This window comes from Gallus gallus, chromosome 7 (genome assembly GCF_016699485.2).
Source record: "Gallus gallus isolate bGalGal1 chromosome 7, bGalGal1.mat.broiler.GRCg7b, whole genome shotgun sequence".
NCBI lineage: Eukaryota > Metazoa > Chordata > Aves > Galliformes > Phasianidae > Gallus > Gallus gallus.
The window spans coordinates 35,925,721-35,950,155 of NC_052538.1; the positions used below are offsets into that span (position 1 = coordinate 35,925,721).

The following is a 24,435-nucleotide window of genomic DNA, read 5'->3' on the forward strand; positions in this document are numbered from 1 at the left end:
GTGTTTATAATGTATAATTCATTCTGAAACACTGTCAATACGAACTGTTTGCATGACTGGTTTCCAATAAATACGACGCAGCAAATCAGTTTCTAAACGTAGACAAAGGCTAAGTTCCTTCTTGTAGTCATCAAGGAGTAACAGAAAGATCTTATAATTAAAAGAATCAAATTCTCAGGCAACCTGGAATGAAAGTTACATGGCATGTATTTGTGTACCATGATATAATCTACATCACTGTGAAGCCTTTGGGGTCTCTGTTACCAATTGAAAACCAGAATTCCGACCCGTGCTATGCATCAAATCGACCAGCAACGTTCGCAGAGGTCTTTCCTGTCAGTGGCTGAGCTTCTGCTGGGAAGAAACATGGGGAATCCTGCAGCACGGGGAGTTCTAGAGCAGCCCACACCCCCACGCCTCCCCAAAGCCTTCACCCAGGCAGGTGTCAGATGTTGAACCAAACACTGTACAGGATAGGCACATCCTTTTCGTAAGTGATTGCACATGGTGACAACCGAGCAGTTCCATGACAAAGCGATGGGAAATTTATTGAAGGTTCACTGTTATGGCCCAGACTGCACCCCTGAGGCTTCTCTGCTCTTGATACACAAAGCGGTCTACATTTTAAACACTGTAGATTCCGTATCTCTTCTTGGAAGCTTCAGTGGAGGAATTTTGGGTAAAATCTCTTTTGCATAAAGTGTTTTATGAAGTCCAGCTTCTCGAAGAGCTAACTCGACACGGAGCCTGGGGTCAGAAATGATCTGTCAAAATAAACCACAGCAATGATGAAACAAAACCACACTTTCCTCACTTACACTGCGAGTAAAGATATACCTAAAGGCTATTTGTGAATGTATGTACAGATACATACATTATGTTATATATGTTTGAAACAAAAGGGATCAGAAGGTGATTAAAAATGTTATGGTCACAACATGGAGCCTTTGGAAGTGAAGAAGTTCAGTGGTGAATAACTCACTACACATATTTTGGTATCATCCTTTTTAAACACTAATGATCACAATCTGTGTTAACAAAGAGCTCTGGTTTTCAGTCCTCAGCAAAATCCAAAGGGCAGAGGAGAAGCTGAGCAACTTGAACTCAGCCTGCCCAGGAAAGGGATTCTGACTTCTCTGATGTTCTCTGTCAGCACAACCCTGCTTTCAGGACACAACTTTTAATTCTTCCTGTTGGTTTTTTGTTTTGTTTTGTTTTCTATGGGATCTGAGCACTTCAAATGCATTGACGATTTTTTTCATTGCATTGCTTAGTGTCTCCATGGCAGTACCACTTCCATATCCATAACAATAACTAAGGCCCGGGGAAATTAACACTAAAATTTGCCATGAGGTTATATGACAAAATCCTTAAGTCCTTTTCAGCTCCCTTGGCCACTCACTGGGTGTTGGCAGGAGCAGGAAGCAGTGCCCATGACCAGCCAAAGTGGGCAGAGCGTTCTGAGAACTCACATATCAACCTCACATGCACCTCCTCAGAGCGTGCTCAAGACAGACTTTTCCAAACCTCACAACATCCATTGGATTTGGGTAAATTTTCTTAGCCAAACAAAAACCCTTGCATTTGAAATCATTCCCATTCTGGAATTTGGAAATGATACTGACAGAAAGAAAAATGCTATCACGTAGTTCCATGGCATAAAAGCTTTATTGTAGCATTGAATAAGCTGAAATGTAATGATGTCTATTACCATGCTTGTCCAGCACTTCCTTTTTTAAGACATTTTAAAGCTTCTCAGTTCCAAATGCATACACTGACAGATGGAGAGTAGTAAAGGAAACAGAAAATCCCTCCCTTTGTTGCTTAACTTCAGTTGAAACAGAGCTAGCACTGTCCTCAGCAGAGAGGGCAACCTGAAAACCACTTCACTGCTTACACCTGACTGGTTTCTCCTTTAGCCCTCACATACAACATCCCATCTGATTTTCAGTTCGGCAACAGCAAGCAGGTAGTCACGACTCTAATTTTCAGTTTATGAAGAGATGAGTAATAAGATCCCAAAATGCAAAGAATAGTGGACCATGAAGTTATCTGTGGCACTGCTTTTCCACGCAGTAAGGGCAGCCTCTACTTCACTTCAGATACTTAGCACAACACCAGCAGGAGCAGGTGGATAGGAGGCACTTTTTAAAGTGAGCATGAAAAAGCGTGAAAGGGGTGTTTTGAAACAGAGCAATAGCAAAGCATTCAGCAAGCAGTCGGCACCCAGCAGCCACCTGCTCCCACATCCTCCCCACTGGTGGGAGATGTGGCTCAGGGACAGCACCGCAGCCCCCGGGGCACTGAGTCTGTGTGCACGCTGCTGTGTGCTGCAGCACTGCGGACTCCTGGGCACAGAGCTGGCTCCACCCATTGCTCCTACGGTTTTCAGTTTTACATACATCATATTCTGTGTTCTGCCATTAACAGTACTATTTTAGATACGCAATCATTATCATGTATTGCTCTCACAGTATGGTTGCATACAATAAATCACGCAGTACAATGACAGACTATTACCTGCTCTTCACTATATGTTTGCAATTGAAACAGTGGCTTTTGAAGAACAAACTCTTCTGTGGTCCCAACGCCCATCCGAGCTTTAGACGCTGCAGTGTCAGCCACCACTCTCGCTGGGTCTGGTTTTGCTACAACAGAAACCTAAAGTACATGATATGAAAACATCAATTACATTCTGTGTAGGCCTGTAGTGGTATCAGAAACACATGTCCCTTGAAAACATGATCACTGACATGGTTTAAAACCTTAAACCAATCTGCCTCCATATATAAATGCTGCAAAGCCACGAAGTTGAGCCCAGAGCCTGTGCGTCCCCCCAGGGGCACAGGACTAGGTCCCACAGGCAGCACAGCTCCGGGCACCCTCTGAGTGCACCCAGAGCCCTGAGCACACACGCTGTCCCTCTACAGGCCCTTCCCCAGCACAGCTCAAGGCTCTCTGGATGATCCCAGCAGCACAGCCCCCAGCCAGGCCCTGCCAGCAACCAACAAGTGCTGTAACACAGAACAGAGGGGAAGATGCAAGGTGTAAATGCAGGAAAACTGTCTCAGACTGAACATGAAAACCACTTTGATGCAATGAAACTCAGAGATTTTTTTCCAGCTTCCTGATGGAGACAATTTAATTGCCTAGACTTCATATAGCAGTGTGCATGCCTGGTAAGTGCAGGGCTGCCGCAGCGTGGAGAACTGCCTGCTACATGGGCAGGCTGCATGCAGAGCAACCTGCACACTGTGAATGCCAGTGCCAGCCCTTACAAATTGAAATAAACATGAAAGCTGAATGGCATCTCTATAAAGAGAGAGCTCATGTTGCTACCTCACAAATGCTGCGGGGAAATAAGCTTATGTTGAGCTCCAGGCGACCAGAGGACAGCCCCTCCTGAGGAGATGCACTGCTGCTCCGTGCCATACAGGCAGCGCGTGGCCCTGGGTGCAAAGGAGACCTCAGGGGTGGTATGACAGAAGTGCCAGCACCTAAAGTGCATTTTGGCTTCTTCATTGATTTGCTTGTGGCGTAACGTTTTGTTTTAACTTCCCTGTAATACATCAGGATGTGTTTCTGTCTTTAATGCATATGAAAATGCATAAGAAGTAGAAACACCTTTTGTCGGAGTGCTTCCAGGCATTTCTCTTTCTCCTCTGCTGCATGTGCTTCTCGAAGGGCCTCTTCCTTTTTCTCCAGGATCCGCCTTTCTAGCAGAGCTTGTCTGAACTTTACCCTGTAGAACAGCACACATACAGACAGGAAAACCGGTCAGGTTCCACTTCAAAGTTGTTACTTTGCAATTGAAAACTGGCCTGATGCTCTCTTATGTCCACCATCAAAATTCCTGACAAACGCAAAGAATGCCATTCCCTTTATATATCTTCTATAAGTTGGTTAACCTTTCAGACTTCATTTCTACAACCCCAGCTCTTCTCTAGCAAGCTTTAAGCTTTATAGCACCATAACTCACTTTTTTCCATTTTCTTTGCCAAGAAGAAATGTTCTCTGACATCTGTGTATGGCAGCACAACTGTTCCCTATAACCCTTTCCATTTAAAGAAACAAATCCCTTCCAAGAAGCAAGAAACCTCGCGAATTAAAAACTTTATCTGAAAGGAACAAACAGAGCTCAGCACAAATAATCCTGAAACTTCACCTACTGCACTACCCTCAGTGGTCAACTTTTTGCAACAGGTGATTGTATCCTTTGAAATACCACTGCCACCACAACACCACGCTTCCTTCCACTTCTCAGCCCACTGCCAGAGCCTGTTCCTCGCAAAGCTGCAGGTGGTTCTGTGGTGTACCACTGTCAGCCCTTTCACAGAAGTTGCTGTTGCCATGGCCTGCCTTCAGGGAAGCACAGAAGAAAGGGCTGCTTCAACTACAGCAGAATGGATGTCACCGTTCTCAACATTTCATAAGCTCCAAGGAGCACACATGCTGTGGACTGCTCATATTGGAACTGAATGCGTAGTTGTGTTGGTAGCTCCAAAAGAGCACTGCAGCCACAGTCCAATAACAACTACTAGGACAAATAAGTTGGTCTTAAGAGAGCGGTACAAAGCAGCCCAAGGATGCCCTGGAGAGGCTTTCCGCATCACTGTGTGGGATAGAATAGAATCACAGAATTGCTCAGGTTGGAAAAGACCTTCAAGACCCATCAAGTCCAACCACAACCTATCCACACTACCCTAACTAACAGCTCTCCACTAAACCATGTCCCTGAGCACCACATCCAAATGCTTTATAGGATCACAGAACTGCTCACAATGGAAATCTTTACAGGTCGTTCTTTTCCTGGGAGAAAATTTAGTCCATTTTTCATATGAAAAATACTTAATAAAAAGCAGAAATATACATATATATTTTTTCCCTAGAAAATGACAGAATAATATTCTATCAGGAATCTTTCACTCTGCTTGAGCCGACTGCTATGATAGGAGTTCTAAAATATTCCGGTGTTATCAAATACAAAATTCAGCAGCTTGGGAACTTCTAAAGCTGAGGGCACTCCTCCAGGCCTAAGCTCACACACTGCTGTAGGAATTCTCACACACATCGGAGTGCAGAGCTTCGATAAAACCAAATGGAAACATTTTACCCAGTGTGAATGTGTCAGTGATTGCAAATGAATACCACAGCAACCAACAGGCAGAGTAGGGCAGCGAAGGGACCCAGTGCACTGCTGCTCTGCAAAATTAAGTTAAATTGATTTTATAGAAAACTAAAAATTAACATATCTTAATATTCAAGTTTGACTCTAAGTACCCCTGTAAGTACCAATTTAGATAAATCACCAGCTGAAAAACAAGCTTAGCTGATCGGGTTCAGTAAAAGCACCTTCTGAAGTATTGTGGGCACACACTTATGTAACTTTTGATAAGCAGAATTTCATTAAAACTCCACTGTAACACACCACCTCATCAATATTCTGCAGGAAAAAATGGACTACAGCTTATTAGGACAGATATAGTTGGAATTGGGGTGGGGGGAGGGTTTATAATTCAGTTAGCATTTTTGCTCTGTATCAGAACATACCATATTCCCTGTGTCAGTTCAATAAGCACCTCATTCATGTTTAAATCTCTGCTTTCAGTGGGCCACATGCAGACCTGCAGTGTCCCCAGCATCTTGTTTCAGGGGCCTTTACTCCCTCAATGTGGTCACAGCCCTGGTTATCTAGCATCTCATGCTTACTTGGCGAGACCTGAACACAGCAGCAAGTCTGGGGTATATTTACATATTTAATCATTATTTTATAAGCCCGATTGCTTAATTTAAAATTAAATATAGAAACAATTCAGGATAAGGGCAGAACATTTTCTGGTATCCGACTGCATCCGTTAGAAACGCTCCGTGTTTGCCCAGGCCGTATCTCCTACTGGGAACAGTCAGCTAGCGCACACACACCGAGCCTTCTCCCTTCCCAGAAAAGCCTGAGGACATATCAGATCAGAACTGCTGTGCTACTCTGATCCATCCATCTTTTACAATCAGCTCTGCAGCGACTTAAAAACATGTTGTGCTCTGGAACAGGCTAAGCATGGAAGGATACAATTCGTTTCTATAGGACTGCAATTCTTCACAGTGAAATCATTACACCAGCACGCCTGCCTTCAGTACAACACGTGTCTGATGCCGCCGTGCTAGTAGCACTACAGCTCCTAGTAACAGAAACACCTCTCTGCCCTTCTTTGATTAATATTTGTGAAGGCTTTGAAGATGAAAAGCACAGAGAATTATTAATCTCCACAAAGAGCAAGCATTTTTCTTCAAACTGTTTTATTTTGTACAGTATGCCAATTCAGGGAAACATAATGCTAAGCACTGACTGACGTTTGATTCATAATAGCCTGAAGGTATGATTGTTTCCTTCCTGCATTCCTCAATGAACTGTGCCATTTCCTTATATTTTATCCTGCAGTGTTTATTACCATAAGAAAAGAATGCTCCCCAACTGCCTGGCACACTGCAGTACACAGGTTTAAAGAAAAGTCATTTTCTCCTATTCAGATCTGCTGAAAACTCAGTAATTCAAGCCTGTCTGTATTTCCTCTGCTCGTAGCTGAAACCACTGCAAGGTATGTTTGAGGAAAGGTATGGGTGTACTCCAGCATAAGGACAGCTACGTAAACTCAGCTGTCAGCAAGGCACCGTAACAAACTCAGATGGAAGCAGTGTTTCACAGCGAATGACTACGATAACTTTCAGTCTTTAAAAGCCAATTGAACTTTATCCCTGTTTTAATCCCATTTCTAGTCTGTTCAGCCTGGCGACTCATTTCATGTAAAAAAGGCAAACTTTTGATTTGAGAGCAGTTGTAACCAGACTGCATACGATGGTTTTTCCAATGGTCCTTCTTCCTTCAGCAGGTCATTAGAGACCACATCATGCAGAGAAGACTTGGCACAGGTTGAAACGGAAACAGGTTCAGCCCATTCATCAAACAAGCAAACAGCAGCTACCATGAATGCACTGCAACGTACATCGTTTGTATTTTAATTTCACCCTTAGAAGCATTCTGGTTCTAACACATACAAAAATCATCATCAAGATTTTCTCACTGGCATTGGTTAAAATCCCAAATGCAGTTTGCATGAGAGGAAGAAACCAAACAGTTCTGTGGAAATACTTGATCCGGTGCAATACCATTTACTGTATCAATAACTGAGAAGTCTTAATGCAAACTAGAGCAACAGCTTTTACTAGAACCAGGTCCGAATACTCAACACTGAGAAAGTATTTGATTGTCTCAAAATTTAGGGGCACAGTTTAAGGTTTCCTGAAGGAACGATAAGTGTCTTTAAGGCTGCAGATGCTCGACGTGCTCCCCTCGCTGCCTTCCGACAAAAACAAACCTGACTACAGATCAACTTGAAAAGCAGCACAGAAGGTTCAGCTACCGTCCACAATAAGAGCATGAAGGGAGCTGGCCTTAATGTGTGTGCTGTTCATTGCTTACATGGCTCTAACGCTGTGATTGATTTGAATCAATTTAAACTAAGAAATAAATTGGTCTCAGGATACAGCCACAATGCAACCTTCACATATCAAGTGGGGAAAGGATCAAGCAGGAAGAAAAAAAACACTTATTTAATTTTGTTTTAATTTAAAAGGTAAGGAGAACAAAACAAATTCTACTGTAAAAAGTTCTTACTGATAGTATATTCACATGTAATATATTTTACCGTTCTCTGTCTTTCACTGCTTGTTTAGCCATTAATTTCCTTAGTTCCTTCAAATGCTGTAGCTCTTTTTCCTCCTGTTCTTGCCACTTAAGCTGTTTCTCAGCCAAGTATTTTTTAACCTAGAAATTGAACAAACACAGTGAACAAACCAACAACCATCCATAAGCCTAACTTTCAAGAAGAGTTCAGACATCTGTAGATAGGAACCTGTGTATGAGTCCAGGTTCAGCAGCTGAAAGATGTACTGTGTATGCTAGGCGTCCTTTGATTACATTCATAATATAAGAAAGTTAAACCTACATAAGGTGACAGGATACACTCATAGCTCCTTAATTTGGCCATGGGAAGTAACAATTATGCATGCTGGCACCATGGCACTCCAGTTAGCTCTTGTATGGAAACCCCAACACTGCTGCCTAAGACCCTCTGTGCTTCCTGACCCATGGCTCCTGTCGGCACGAAGCACAGCTGGCATGGCCTGCTTCTACCTGTAACTAACACACATGAAGCACAGCCTGGCCTGCTTTCATCTGTTAGTAACACACAGTAGTACTAACATGTAGTAATACAAGCCATATTCTATACCCTCTCCAAGATATGCTGTGTATTTTCTTTTCTGCATTACACTGAGCATTGTGCCCAAGCCAAGAAGAGCTGGGGTGACACGACAGATCTACCAGTGTTAACACTTCAGTTTCTCTTTGTTGACCACTCCTTCATTTCTACTTTTTCATCCCAATCAGGTACCAGAAGAAAAAGACAAGCTGGGACACAGAGATAATGACATACCCTGATGTACTTCAAATCAGCAGGAAACAAAAAACAGCCAGAACACGGCAAGGTGCATCACCCTGCCCCAGTGCTGACTGAGAAAGTCCCAGGCCTGTTAGAAGCAGTGGATTTCCCGGCAATTGCTGCAATCATCTGTGTCATCAACTGATCATACTGAATTTAGGCCTCTCCTGGAGATGTTATCTGGAGCAGCAGTCAAAGTTCTTTTGCCTTATGCAATTTATCTCGTGAAGCAAAATCTGTAGCTGTTGTTCAAAATAAAACAGGTCTTCCAAGCAGTACTTCTATTTCAGCACTGCTGACTTACAAGTCAATTATCTTCTTAGGGCATTCTTTATACACAAAGAACGTGAAAATAAGGACTGTTAGAAAAGCATTCTAATAAGAATGGTTATCCAATCCTGTTTGGAATACTTATAAAATAAAGCTCTCTCGGAATTACTCTGCATCCCACACTGAAGGATTTTTCATAACCTCTATGGGCCAATGGATATTTATGAAATTCAGTATTTGAATAAACAGGAAAAAGTCTGATCTGCAGCCTAACTGAAGAAACACAGCATTTGTACCTACTGCCATGTAACCCATTCGCAGATGTAGGTGTGGAAGCATTTGACACAGCTGCCCATCCAGTTATGCTGATCACTGATATCCCACGTACTGCTTTTGCTGTCCCAGCACACAGAAGCAGCCACAAACAGTCTCTGCAGCCCTTCCTTACAGCCTAGGATGTAATTTACTCACATGAAACATACAACTGCTGACCTCAAACAGCTGCTATCCCATCTGCACATAGGCAGAGAACTGTTCCACACAGACATTATCCATAGGCACAGGAAAGGTGGAAAATATATACAACTATACATACAACTGAAATATTTACTCATGAAATAAACACTGCCAGCAGTCAGGTCAACACAGCTCACAGAGCCTCCCCCTCCCTGTCAGAGCCACCCGCTGCTATAAACACCACATGAGAAAAGACAACTCTGCAGAACAAGCTTTAACAAAAAGAAAAGTAGCAGCACTGTTTCTTGCAGCCAGAGAGGCAAACTGCCATTAGACACAGACTCCCCTTCCTCTGTACCTCTCACTGTGGTGCTGGTGGTGCTTTATGGTGGAACCAGAAAGGCTCACCATCACACGCTGCACCTGAGCCCACTTACTCGTTATCCATCAAACACCAGCCAGAATAGCACCACATCTCACCCTGAAAACTCTGATATGGAAAGCGAGTGCGGATAACAAACACACAAGTTCTCATGATTTCTGCTTTCTATTTGCCTCATAACTTTAAATCCAGGATCTAGAAGGGTAGGAAGATATCAACAAAGAGCAATTACAAGAAAATAAATGTCAATGTGAAAAAAAAAACATATATACAGTGTGGCTTTATAACTCAGGGCACATCATCTTGAAAAACTCCCCTGGGTGCATTTGTAGAATTCATGTTTTTAAAGTTCAGTGATGGTGCCTACAGGAAGCAAATCAAAAGTAAAGAGAAAATCCAGATTGACTGAAGCTGACCCAGGACTGCTCTGAAGAGAAAGATTTCTCTGCCTGTTTTTCCACACACACAGACATTCCTTTCTCTACATTTGAATCTGAAATTATACTCTTAAATATTAAAAATAAATAGAATAAGGATAAATAAAACAAATTAAATCAAGGATAAAGCCATGAGTTGCCAGGTCAGACCTCAGACCCAGGTTTCAGCAGAAGGTTGAACTATAGGGCTCTTGAGGTCCCTTCTACTCTGAATTTTTTTTCTTAGGGAAAGTGAGAGCATTCTGTGTGCTATGAAGGAAAGAGAAACATCTCATTAAAGTGACTTTTGGACAATTAGTTGCAATTTTTCCAACTATACGATTTAGGATAGCTTGGCAGGAGGACTGTACTCTGCCAGGAATGCATTTATAATCTTTAAGATAAATGGCAGGAAAGGAAGATAGGGTGACCAATGTAAGCAGAAACCTCTTCAGCTAGACAAGAACCTGGATACACGCAAAATGGAAAGTCGTGATCAAGAACAGTGAACTCACAAATCAAATAAGACTGATTAGAAATTAGGCAGCTTTTCAAACGTTGGCTCTGGGGACTTACAACAAGGAATATTACTGAGCGGACAGCAGTCCATCTGCAGACAAGGCTTCAGCAGCTCCAGCTCCTTTTCTCCAGGCACCACCTTCATTCAGGTGCTCCTTTGCAGAACCGTCACTACAACCACATTCAGCAGTTATGCACAACTACCACCAGGAGCCCTTTAGCAAGGGTTGCTGCCTTTGCCCTGTTTGTCATGGCATGAAGACGTGTCTCTTCAAACAAACCACAGAAAAAATATCTGAGTGCTATAAAAGTAGATAGACAGGGAAAATCCAAGTGGGGAAGGATTTTATTTCCATTTTTCTGCTAAGGCATTTGTCTCCACCAGCCTGCAAGTCATTTATTTTGGTCTGCTATCATTTCCTTTCTGCTTTTAGTAAGTGTTGTAAAGTAAATTGCTTTAGTAATAACTTAAGCAAATTGCTGTAAAAGTAGATAGCTTCATTTTTTTCTGCAAGGACTATCACTGCAAGAGGCACATCTATTGAAATGACTTTCCATCAGTTTCTAGAGTCTAATTGCCCATGTTTTAGTCCCGTCAGTAAACATTTGCTCCCACTAAGGCACGTCACACAGAAACTAGGCAGGTAAATAAAGACAAGAAGGCAAAGTGTACAGAGAAAACATGATAATGTATATGAAGGTTTCATTTTCCTTCCTATTTGCCCAAGCTTTCTGCAGTGAGGCATACACTGATGCCACTACAGCCTCCAACACATGCCCTGAAAGCACTCTGCTTGAAACAGTTCAGGCCTTTGTTAACTCTTCTTCTAGCTGCCATGCTATAACAACACAGCTCCTAGTGCCTCTTCTCACAAACATGTTAGCATGAGAAGTCCCATTACATTAAAGGAGTTAATTTACTCATCAGCATCTGAAAGACCAGCCAATAACCTATAGTATTCTCCTACCTATTTGCTCCAGAAATAATTTTGCAGTCTTCGCAAATATTCCACAGGTAAATTGGACTCTAAGCAAGCCAGATTTCAATGCAAAAAATAATCAGAAAAAGGGGCACCATTTTACTACTAAAACCTCCTGAATTTATATCCTGTCCTTAAAATAAAAAGGTCAACAGAAATGCAGATGTGACAATTTGATATTCACTGTAGTGGATTTCTGATGTCTATTAAGCTGAAGTTTAGATTTATGCACCAAAGTCACTTCCCAAGAGGTCACCATGCAAGTGCTTAGGATAATGTCATGTAGACCTCGGATATCCCGAGCTGGTTAATTGTGCTCCAGGTTCACTTTTAAGGTCCTTGTGCTGCAAAGTGCAGAGCACTGTCTTGCAGACAACATACTGTAAAGCCCATTTGCTGCATTGCAGCATACTTAACTGCAGCACTAGAAGCTTTCATAGTCTTTGCCACACTACTGAGAAGCACAGATCTGTAAGAGCCCCAAACCCTCTGGTGCCTCTGCACTGAGGTTCCGTGACATCCAGATAGTTACAAACACTGTTTTTGTGAGTACCTTTTTTTAGGTAGAGCAGTGAGATCAGATAAAGCTTTTAATGACAGTTGTAAATCAACAAATGCAAAAATAATTAGAAGTTTCTCATACTTTTTCTTTCTCCTGAGCTCTGTGAATCATTTCCTGCTCTTTCTGTATCCTTTCTTTCTCATCTTCCTTTTCTTTTCTTCTAGCAGCCACAGCAGCTTCCAGCTCAGCCGCCTCCTCCTGCTGTGCTCTCCACTGCAGGACCTGAGAGAAAGGGTTGAAAAGGCTGTTTAAACAGCTGTGCAGGAGAGTCTGTGCAATGTTGTGGTCCTGCAGAACTGACACCGGTAAGGAAACCCATGTGATCCGTTTTTAAACTCAAATTTGTGATCTGTCAGCAATATGAAAGCATTCAGTTACCACTGTCATTCTGCATATTAATATACAATTCACAACTGATTTGTGTATTATGCAATAAGAACACATACAAAAACATTAAGTAAAATTGCTAAAAGAACCTCAGTGACAGCAGATCCTAAATCCCCATCCAGCACTTGGACTTTCAATAGCAGTTAAGTTTCTTAATGATCCCATCATTTCCTTTACGCAGGGGATCTACATGGTGGGCACTGCGGCACTCAGGACAGTCTGGTGATGGTGTGGGGAAACGCCGCCTGCTCCTGACAGACACTGCCAGTGCTCAGGAGTGGGAACGGGGAGCTGTTATTCCTCAGAAGCAAAACGCAGCTGATTGCATTGCAGCCGTTCTCTAAAGCACGGACACAGTCAGGATTAAGCTGCTGTAGCCTGAGAAATGACAAACGATCGCCTGAGCCTCTGTAATTAACTATTGCCCCCCAGCTCCACGGAAGTGCCCTACTTGCTCCTTGCAGTACTTGACCATGAGTCAAGCAGGGGAAAGTGAAAATGATCACAAAAGCAGCAAATCAGAAGAGATGGAAATGAGGATTTGGCACAGGCATTAACGCTGTGGGTGTAAAGTGGATGTGCAATGTTGCACTAAATGTGCAAATAGGATGAGAACTGGGGAGCTAAGAAAGCAGCCTCAGCACCAGAGAAGAGCAAATGCACAAAGATCCCCCTGCGAGCAGGGCAGCACACGGTGCCAGCCCAGGGGCTGTGGGACACAATGCCCCTGCATGGCCTCAGCCAGCTCTGGGAGCCACGTGCCTGCTCAGCAGGCCCAGCTGGTGGTCCCGGTGCCCATGCTGTGGCAGGCTGCCCGGGTGGGATGGATCCTTCTCAGCACACCAAACCCACCCACGAGGCACTGCTGCTGCTGTGCACTGCTGAACGAGCCGTGTCAACAGGCAGTGACTGCTTCCCGTGCCCTACAATGTGGTGCTCCCAGCAAGGAGCCCCGACTTCCCTCAGTGCTGTCACGAGCAGCTCTACGCTCATCTGTTATGCGTGGCTTTCAGTGGGATTAACGCTGTCTCCCGGCTGCTGGCTTGCCAGTTCTTTTGGCAGTGGGTTTCTGCAGTGTTAACGGACCTCCATGTTCCTCAAAAGAATGAGCCTACAGCCATTTCTCATCTGGCTTTCTATACTATTGTGGGTACTTGTGTACTGGTAGTAAAACATTTCATTTGCATTTTCCCATCCTTAATGCATTTGCATGTGCACACCATTAATTCTCTCCCATTCCTGTGCAAGGCCTCTGTTTGGACACCTGGAGCCCCTGGCGGTCCGTGTCCCCCAGTGAGCGGATCTCCGCAGGACAGATCTCTATTCACCCCTCTGTGCTGAGATAACAGTTCTACTTTCCTCTGCAGCGTCCCAGCAGATCCAGGGCATCTTCAGGCTGACTCTCCATTGCATTGTTATTCTTCCAGAGTACATACGACCTTCTCCAGCTTCAGCTCCATTCCCAAAGCGAAGAATTACAGTGCAGGTGAGAGAGTCTTTTAAATGCAGAGGGCCAAGCTGTGCCAGCAAACACTAATGGGAATTTGAGAGCATGGCAACATAATGGCAGGCAGCACAGAGACAGCTGCCTGTTTTATTTCGACTATTCTTAAAAAGGATATTGAGCTGGAATTTCCAATTGGACTCTATGGAAAGAAAATGTTAAAACATTTCTGCTGCATTCAGACGCTACTCTTTGAAGATGGTCTTTCTCCTCAGAATTCTGAAAACATTCCCTTAGTAGAATCTCTCATCTCGGCTATAGAAGTAAAAATATAAGTACAAACAAACAAACAAATAAATAACATTTACTACAGTTTCTTCGGCAGTGGTAAAATTACCCTTTCACTCCTAAAAAGAAAAAAAGCCAAACATAAAACCCAGCCCTTTTAGCCAGGCAGAGCTCAAGCAGGAGTGTTAGAACATGAATGTGGAAGAACACACAGTCTTTGCCACTTCATGTTCCAAACAGCAGAACAGACTGAAACAAAAACATGTTCATGAAGCTTTCAAACCTAACCACAAAACAAAAGAATGAAACCTGCAAGAAGTATCTGCAGACTGGAGCTAAAATAAACTGCTGGGAAACTGACAGGAAATGTAAACTGTAATAACAACGCTACTTGAGATGCTCTGAACGTAAATGAGCCAACAGAGTTAAAATATGTATCAAACAATTGCTTTTTTAAGCTTGCATTTTCCTTAACCCTGCTTCGCATTTGCCTCAAGCTCCCCAGAATAATGATAAATGGCAGCGTAAGTGGGGTCAAGATGTGCTGCAGCTTCAGCTTCCTATCAGTCTGAGAACCCTCTTGATGCCTTACTGATCTTCTCCAGATATTAATTACCCACTTACCAGGATCTCTTTCATTTGTTTTATTCCAGCCATTAGTTAGCATGCTGAACCCATTAAAAAGGTCTTACTAAAAGCTGCAGTTAACTGAAACTTCAGGGAAACTTCTGTTTGTAAATATGTACTGAGATAGATAGAAGTGTCCCAACAGAGAGCCTGTCACCAAGATAACTGATTAGAGGGAGGCCTATGGCAATGTATCAGTGCGTTGCATCTGATACTAAAGATACTAAAACCAGTCTGAAAACATCTCAAGCTTCCTTATTTGTTCATTTTGGTTAGCAATTGTGTTCATGGCACGCATGTTACACACCAGTCTCGTGACAAACCATAGTCTCTCCCTAGTTACCTGCACATACCTCTTCTGTTAGTGCCCTTCGACTCATGGCAGAGATCACTGTCAGGGTGTGATCTAGATTTTCAGCAGGTTACATACAAGTAAGTGAGCATAACAAAGCATCAAATACAGGATTTCACTCATCTGACCAAACACAAAGCATGCAACAAGGTTTCCCAGCCAAAACTGATACACTACCCCCCACACCAATAATTCAGTGCTTACCTCCACTGCTTTCCCCACTGCTATCTACATTACCCTAAATCACTACTCAACACATCCATTTACTTAGTGGGTATAATCTGCTTTCCACTTTCATCTAATCTAGTTAGGATTTCCAGGTGTATGAGTGCATTGCAGAACAAGAAAGTAGATAATAACAGAAGGAAGGAAAGCTTCATCATATTGTACTTCCCCACAATACCCATTTACTCTTTCCAGGAGGCAGCACATGAAATTAGGTTACACCATCCCTGCCCACTCCCACATTCATCCGCTCAAAGCCTTTCATTAAGGCAAAAAAAGGGTCACATTCTTTAAAAAGTCATTTGCTATTGCAACAAAAAAGGGAAAACTGGCAAGAGCAGAAAGTGACTGTTTGCAAAATATTTATGAATTGTGATTCAGTGTGTTGGCACTATGTCACGTCTGCCCCATATGAACTGCTGAAGTCGTTTAGGATAAAATGTTCTCAACTAAAGTAAGCTAAATTAAAATTCTCTATTATGTAAGAGATTCCAAAAACTAGGCACTGAACCACTGAGTCTAATGTCAAAATGATTCAATTTTTAAACTACATTTGAGCATTAAAACCATTTTTCTGCTACTTCTGGTCTCACAGTCTCACCTTACGCTGTGGTCAGACTGCCTGTAAAGGGGAACTTCTCAGGAGGTACCACCCAAGGAAGAAGGCACAGGCCAGATTTCAAATCAGATTCCTGTTAGCACTGTCACAGCCTGCAGAATAAGGAGCTAGACCCAGAGAGGTGGTGGAGTCACCAAGCCTGGTGGTGTTCAAAGAGTGTTTGGATGTTGTGCTGAGGGACATGGTTTAGCGGGAACCATTGGTGATGGGTGAATGGTTGGACTGGATGATCCTGTGGGTCTTTTCCAACCTTAGCGATTCTATGATTCTGTGATTCCAGACCACCTTAAGTCACAACACAAAAGGATCTGGCACACTGCCTCTTGTAGAAATGAAAACTTTATCTGTATTTCATGCAGCCAACTGTATCCTGCACTGCACCAAAAGAAGTGTGGTGAGCAGGTCAGGGAGGAGGCTGTGCCTTCCCTGCAGTGCTCTAGGACCCCCAGCACAATGACACAGACCTGCTGGAGTGGGTCCAGAGGAGGCCCTGGGGATGCTCGGGGAGGGGGGGAGGGGGCTGGGGCAGGTGTGTGTGAGGACAGGCTGAGGGCGCGGGGGCTGTTTAGCCTGCAGAAGAGAATGCTCCAGGGAGACCTCATAGGGCCTACAAGAAAGACAGAGAGGGACTCTTCATCAAGGAGTGCATTGATAGGACAAGAGGTAATGGCTTTAACCTAAAAAAGGGTAGATTCAGGTTAGATACTAGGAAGAAATTCCTTATTCAAAGGGCAGTGAGGCCGTGGCACTGCCCAGAGCTGTGGTGCCCCATCCCTGGAGGTGCTCCAGGCTGCGGATGGGCGCTGGGCAGCCTGAGCTGGGGAGGTGTCCTGCCTGTCAGGGGCGCTGGAACTGGATGGGCTTTAAGGTTCTTTCCAAACCCATCACTGCACAGTTCTGTGATTCACTGTGCAAACTACACTTCACTACATATTTGTACAGCACATAACTCTGTGGGAGCCTAATCCTATCTGAGAGCCTCTGCGTCCTGCTGCAAAATCAACAACACAAAGGGCAGGCAGAGAAATGGAACCTCTGTGGCACACATTTTAACATTTTGATGTTCAGGAGTGACTGTGGGACAATCAATTTCCAGGCCTTTCAAGAAAAACCACTGCATCCATTGGGGTTTTCCTCCAGAAAACAACAACCCTGAACAGTATTTCTGATGATGCACTAAGGCAATAATCTGGGACCACAGAATGCACAAAAAATTGATGTGTGTACTTGATTGCATTCTTTCTTTCTTACGAGAGCAAAACCTTAATGGGAGATCTTACTGTGTCAGCAGGAAATGCTTTGTTCAATAATTAAAAAAAAACAAACAGTGGTTAAACTGATATTAAAACTTACACTGAAAATTGGATCCCCTATTGTCTGCTTCACAAAGCAACTTGCATCTTGGTACAAGTACTGCCAACATTAAGTTTGGAAAGTTTTTAATTACAACTGGCATTTCAAGTATGGCTCACTATTAGGGGAGCTCTTGCCAAGTGAATCATTAAATTGCTGTGCTGAACAGAATGCATACATATCTATTTTCAGTTCATTATTACAATGTTCTGTATTGCAATAATGTAAAGTACACTGCAAACTACTTGAAGTCTGAATAGTAATAATGTATTTACCATGCACTTAATATTACAGATATATCTCTTTTAATGACAGAAACATTTATGGGGAGTTTTTCCTTAGGAATTTCCATTAAATTAACTAAGCTAATGTTACACCTTATACAGTCTTTCCCATTGAGAAACACTGGCTTCCATTAGAGGCAGGTATTGAAGTTGCCTAGGGTGATAACAACGAACTTGGCCCCAAGATCCTTCAAGCAGCTGAACTACTTAGCTAGACAAACAGGAACAGAGGACAGCAACTGACTTATACAAGACCTATGAAAAATCCTTTACTAGAGCATTTGGTAATGAGATAACTCAGAAATAATACATTTGCAAGTTTGTTTTTCTAATCACAGAGTGAATTTCTCTTCTGACATTAACAATGGAAGTTCACACCACTAGTAGATTTTGTCAGGTACCCTTGACTAGCCTGTGCTCCACAGGCTTCTCTCTGCAGAGTCTGCAAGAAATAAAAGAAAATCAAAACTACTGGCACTAGCATTAATTTTGTCCCATAAAAGTCCATAACTGCCACTAGAAAAAATCTAATTTAAAAAACAGAATGTGAATAAAAGTAACTTTTCATAATTAATAGAACCATAGATGCTTTCTTCAGCTATAAAAATGCTTATGGCAGAAAGAGGGATATGAAAGAAAAGCATTTGAGTACAATCCTGTGACAAAAATGTGTTTTCAAATCTGTATGCTGACTTTTATAGTGTGAATTCTAATTACAATCATAAGGCCTGAGCAAACTGGAAAGGCAGTTAAAAGTAATATGCTTCCCACTGGCATAGAGCAGGGTGTCCACTGCTGTGGCTCATCTGGTAACTCAATACTTACATTGAGCTGATCACTTGCAGTCCCTGTGCATTGCCTTTAATAACTATCAAACATAAAACATGTTGTGTGCAACTAACAACAGGAATAAATCACTGGAAGTAGAAAGAACATGTGGTTATAAATTACTCTGTAAATAATTCATGGAACAGTCAAAAATTGAAGCCTGAACTTCTGTTTCTCTCAGATTAGTATTTCCTCAATCCCTCTGAAGTATAATGTAAAGATCCAGATAACCCAATAACCATCTGTTTATTTATATCCACATTCTGCTAATGACTTTTTCTTAATTAGAAAAAAGAACAATTATTTCTTCATTTGTAGTTTAGGAATGCCTGCTTTCTACATTTCTACAATTTCTACAATTTCTACTACAAATTGTTTTATGAACCCCTTCTACTGTGTGTGTGTGGAGCAAGGGTGAAGTTATAAGACTCTCTCCTTTATACATTGGCCTCACAGTAACATCACCATAACTTACCATAACAGTAACATAACCATAACATAAGAGGGGTGACCTGCACCAGGAGGTAAGAAAAAAAACATTTGAGCTACTAAACCCTTAAATCTCAGATAAAACATTACGAAAACTTCTTTGTATCTACCATTTCTAGCAAGTGAACTGGGCACAACAATGGTCATTACTCAATCCTTCTGGGAAAGAAAACTCTTAAGTCACAGAATCATGGAACCATGGAATACTCCAAGTTGGAAGGGACCCACAGGGATCACGGAGTCCAGCTCCTGGATATAATGTAAATGTCTGTAAATTCTAGTCATTAAACTACTGAATTAAAGAGTCACTGACAAAGCCTATGGATGGTTTAATGTACTGTACCTACTGCACAGAAGTAATAATAATAATAAAGTTGACAAGCAAATAGTCTTGAACTGGTGCAAAACAGCCAATCTTTATAGATTTTAATGAGATCATTCTGGTTAACATGAGCTGCATCCAGCATTCAATCTCTTCTCATGCCAGGAAAGGTTCTCAGTTGTACAAGCCAGATGTGTTTGGTTTGGGACTCAGACCCTAAGCTTTCATCAATCAATCAATAATAATAAATTATAAATTACAGATGTCACACTACTTATTTTAAAAAATGTTTCCTGCAAAATTATCAAATTATAGACGAAACATTACAACCGACAGCTATCCAGCATCTAAAAAACAAACAAACAAACAAACAAACATTCAGTTGCACAATGTTGATCTCATTTGGTTGTCAATGCATTCACATCAGTGATTTGGCTGAATAAGGAGTTAAACACTTCTTTCTACGTTTATTGATATTTTATTAAAAATAAATTAAATCTTTTCTTCTCATTATACAGGAAAGGAAAAGAAGAATCTTCACCATCCTTTACATAAGTTTTAATACTCCCAGTAATTCCATTTAACTAGTCTCTTTTTTCAATTAATTTATCTTTGTTTCTGCTAGGATAAGGAATACGTAAATTGCTTTCCAAAATATAAAAATCTATTGTAAAAGATACTAGTACTAGAGCAGGGATTAACCCCAGAGCACAAAAAGAGAAAAGATGAAGGAAAACTGATGCTGTGCTTTATGCTAAGGAAGAACAAGCTCACCCTATGCACCATGCACATGATACTGAACTGCCCTTCCCTTGCACTTCTGCAGGTCCTCTGCTGACTGTCCTTTATAAACTGTACTATATGAAGGTAGAGAGAACTGGATTACAAATATTTTAAAATCAGTTCAATAGAAAATAATATTCTGAATAGCTGCAAATACCCAGATACAATCTATAGGTGGAGAACAGCGAGTAGTTCAGGCCATCAAGCACCAACCATGGAGGAGCACTCTGCCAACCCTCCTAAAAGGTTACTCTCAACTTGTTACCTGCCTGCCTTTTGACAGAACAATTTGGTTCTCTTTATCTTGTTTAGGAAGAGAAATTTTATTAAAACACAGCATCTTCTATAGAACCCAAATGCACACATTATAAAGAACATAAAACCTAACATGGGTGATTCCCTACTGCTCATTTAGGGTATATTTCCCCCACAGTTCTGTTGTCTCCCTTCCCCAGGGCAAATGGAGATGTTAAAGATGGATATCAGAAACATACATTGGCTCTTAAGGGATAAGAGAGTATATCCTCGATGGCATTGCTCATTTCACACCTTATTTCACTTGGATGAATGGCTCTCATGATTTATTTCAGCAGAGCTTCCTGAGTTCTGGTCAGGACAGCCAGTGATTTTCTGGGAGATGAAATGTGGAATACAAACTTAAAAATCCATTCCCCAAGTAAAAACTGCTGCCAGCTAGAACATAACTTCTCTGCTGTTTTACTTTTTAATCACTGTACCATCTCTAGTCAGCCACGAGGCCGAGTCTCATCCATGGCACAGTTGCTTCTTGTGCATTTAAACCAGCTTTAAATCATGTGTTCATTAGGTTGTTTGCTATGCCTTGGTTTGTTATTGCCACAGAAAATGCATAAATGTTGGGTGATATTATGTAGTTATTACTTATAATAATAAAAAATATGTAACCTGACACATACTTGCCTCTCTTTTGCACTGCTAAATCTGTACTACAATTAGGAACAGATTCTAACATGCAGAAAAACATCTGAAGAACTCTACAAACACCAAGCAGCATACAATTTTACAGAAAGACTACAAGAATTGGCTAAACGGTTTACTGGCTGGAGGTGAGAGGTGTCACAGGCAGAGCTCAGTCTTCTCCCATTCTGCCACCAGCAGCTGCATACACAAGCCATTTTAATTTTGTACTTCAGAACTGTCTTTATGCAAAATGGGTCTAGTGATCCTCAGCACTTTTAGGACCGTTCATACATGGACACCTCCCAGTTCGTGTGCCGTAACTCCATTTTAATGCCACTGTAGAGAGCCATACAAATACGGGGACCTTCCCCAAAATTTGCTGGTGTGATGAAGGAGATCTGCACCTCTCACATTCAGGATACAAACTCTCCATAAGCATACCCAGAGCTTAATACACAGATAAATAGTTCAGCAAGTACATTTTTTTCCTCTGGGAAAGTGGTATGCATGAGATTTCCTTATGCTGAATTCACTGAAATGCAGAACTCTAAGTCAGTTAATGACAAAAAAGATCAGAACAATCCTACACCTGGCTTTCTGCTCTACAGACCTTCCTTTGCAGAGACAAATTCAATTTTAATCTCATTTTAACAATCCTCATCAGGATGGATTATCATCCATGTATATTTAACTCCCAGAGTTACTTCTTGGTTGCCAGCAGCCCCTTTCTGTGGTACACCTTCCTTAGCTGCACACTTCAGAAGTGTATAAAGAGAAGCCAGCTGAAGGAACTACCACTAGGCAACGTGTGAACTTCCAAACGCATATACCCCTCAAATCCAGACAAAACACGTGGATATGTTTGGAATAATTTCCCTCAGAAAAGCTTGCCCAATTTCTCCTTCCATCCTGCAGCCCCTTCAGCTGCAGAAGGTCACAGCGATGTCCTTTAGCGGAAACGCTGCGCCTTTTTGATTCCTTTCTTCTGGGAAAGAGGCAAATTGTTTTTGATCAGACTTTCACCTTCTTTTATTTTCTAAAACAAAGTCACCTTTGAAAGCAACTTTTGAGAAGGGTAGCACTAATAGGCTTAGGTTTCAAACAGTTCCAGGTTACGGAAACAGGAGGTCAGAACCTAAGGACTTGCAGGCAATGTTCAGTGCATCAGTGAGAATCTGAAGCTACGTGGAGGTAAAATAACACTTTATTACTTCTTGAGGAGGAAGAAGAAGACTGGCTCGTGAAATGCATAATTCTGCAATAAATGCCCTTCCAGTCCTATAAGCACAGGTGAGAGAAACATGGCAGTTCCAGAAAGGAAAGCCTGGGGCTGACAGCAGCGCTCTGCACCAGCAGGGACTGCTCCTAACAGCGCTGGGCGCAGGAAGCCTGCCCTGCTACGAGGGCCAGGAGCTCCGCACTCCGTCAGGCCAGGCAGTCTGTGCCCCTAAAGTGTTCGGATTCTAATCTACCTGTGACAGAAGGCTCCAGGAACAGGGAGGGCAGTCCTCTGCATTATTATGACAGGTGAAAAACGAGCCTCAATATCCCAATCACAGTTCAGGTTTACTCTGGTTTTCTGCAGTTCATTATTTCATGAAAAGGTTGGGGTTCAAGACAGTGTTGGTGAGGTAAGAATCATATGCCACGTGTGCTTCCAAATGTTAGCTTATGTGGAAGTGGAAAATCACAAAGAGCAGTTTAAACAAATGCCTTTCATGCTCAGAAATGGGATTCTCCTTAGGAATGCCTTCAGCATCAACACTGTAATACCTTCCTCTCCTCTCCAGACTCCTCCTATTGTATTTTTTCTCTTAGAAAAGCAAGCTTTGTTTGCTTGCTTTTAAGTCTTTTTCACCTGTTCACACAGCAAATCACCTTTCAGAATACTGTGAGACCTGTTTCACAACATGGGCAAAAGTGATGGGACCAATTTTTAAGAATTCTTTCTACAACCTAAAAAGCAAACAGAAGGGAAGGCAGATACTTGTTGTTTCTCTGAAAACAAACCAGTGTTCATTTAAAAGACTGGTGATAGTGATGCTTCACTACCACTTCAGAAGATCCTAGTGTTAAAAGCAATTATGACATTGTCCCTCAAAGTGCATGAAGTTTAACTAAAGCAGAAATATGCTGTGGTTTGCCAGGGTCAAAAAGAAACAAAGTATGTTGCCAGACCTCCATGCCTGGTGGCTTGCTTGCAGCCTCTCGTATTCTAAACAGCAGAACAGATCTTATTCTTTTAATTCAGAAATACTAGTTCATCAGACTCTGAGATGGTGCCAAAAGTCCACCAAAACCAATGTGATTGCAGTTTATACATAGATCATACCCACAGCACAAAACTCATTGTAAGGCCTAAACTGAGTTAGGTGATCAAATTCTTAATCAATAAAAGATAAGCTAATTTCAAGAGCCGGTAGAAGGAATATGACGCTAAAAAGGATCCCTATGGGTAATGAAATGGAGAATCTTCAAAACCATATTCAAGACAAGCTTCACAAACACTGATTTGTACCGACAGACTGCAGCTCATCCTCTTCTCTGTTTTGTTTTGCTGTTTGGTTTTTTCAATTGTCCATAGTGATTCAGTAACACTGGTGATAATGGGATTGTTTGTTCTTCTTCATCTAAAAACTGTAACTTTTAGAACAGTTTTTCCTTATGTTCATTTTAAATGTGGCAGTAAAAACCAAGTTTGCATGAGGTACATTTGTAACGGACCCTACCTTGGCTTTCAGCTCAACACAGATCTCCTGTTGCTTTCGTCTGTTACCAGCTGATACTGCTTCTGCCTCCTGAGCAGCAGAGGCTTCAGCAACAGCCATCACCGCCTTCAGGAAGAACGCCTTCCTAGCTTGAGTCCAATTTAATATCAAGACTCTGCGCTGATTCTTAAAGAAATTGTAATGATCCCAAGCTTTCTCATGAGTGATCTAAAAAAAAAGTAATGCATTTCAGACAGGCTTGCAAACTAAAATAAGTACAATATTTTGCAAATCTTGAATATTATTGGTAAAATTATTGTATCTCCAATATCCCCACGGAATCCACAATTTAGGGCCTGAAAGCATTCTGCCTGATGCTAGGTCTGCAGCAGTCTTCCAACATCAGCAGGCCATCCTAGCACTCCCATCCTTCCCTGTTGTCTGCCTCCATCACACAGCACTTCAGTATTCTGATATCCCACTGTTCATTTCTGAACAGTACTTTTGGAATACAAATAAACAAAATTCCTTCTTGTCATAGAATACATAAAATGCAAGTTAGGTCCTTTCAATACATCATCAAAAATACCAAGTGCTTTTAGTTAGATGTGGCTCTTCATAGCAACTTATGATCTCCTATAGAGAAAGAGAACATCACATAAAGCAGTTGTATCCATGTAGTACAGGAGAAAATTAGCTTCACTTTA

At 41.9% G+C, this 24,435-nt stretch overlaps 1 protein-coding gene across 3 annotated transcripts in view; it reads right to left on the reverse strand.

The window, feature by feature from the left end:
• Positions 1-522: 522 nt before the first annotated feature.
• CCDC148 (coiled-coil domain containing 148) overlaps positions 523-24,435 on the reverse strand; it is a 53,670-nt gene continuing 29,757 nt past the window's right edge. For all 3 annotated transcript variants that reach the window (XM_046943841.1, XM_015290186.4, XM_040703730.2), the window contains 6 exons: positions 23,750-23,956; positions 12,162-12,302; positions 7,701-7,819; positions 3,625-3,742; positions 2,521-2,661; positions 523-764 (listed from right to left, as the gene is read on the reverse strand). In XM_046943841.1, the coding sequence (XP_046799797.1) occupies positions 618-764; positions 2,521-2,661; positions 3,625-3,742; positions 7,701-7,819; positions 12,162-12,302; positions 23,750-23,956 (873 nt within the window). In that variant the 3' untranslated portion in view covers positions 523-617. The remainder of the gene's footprint in view (positions 765-2,520; positions 2,662-3,624; positions 3,743-7,700; positions 7,820-12,161; positions 12,303-23,749; positions 23,957-24,435) is intronic.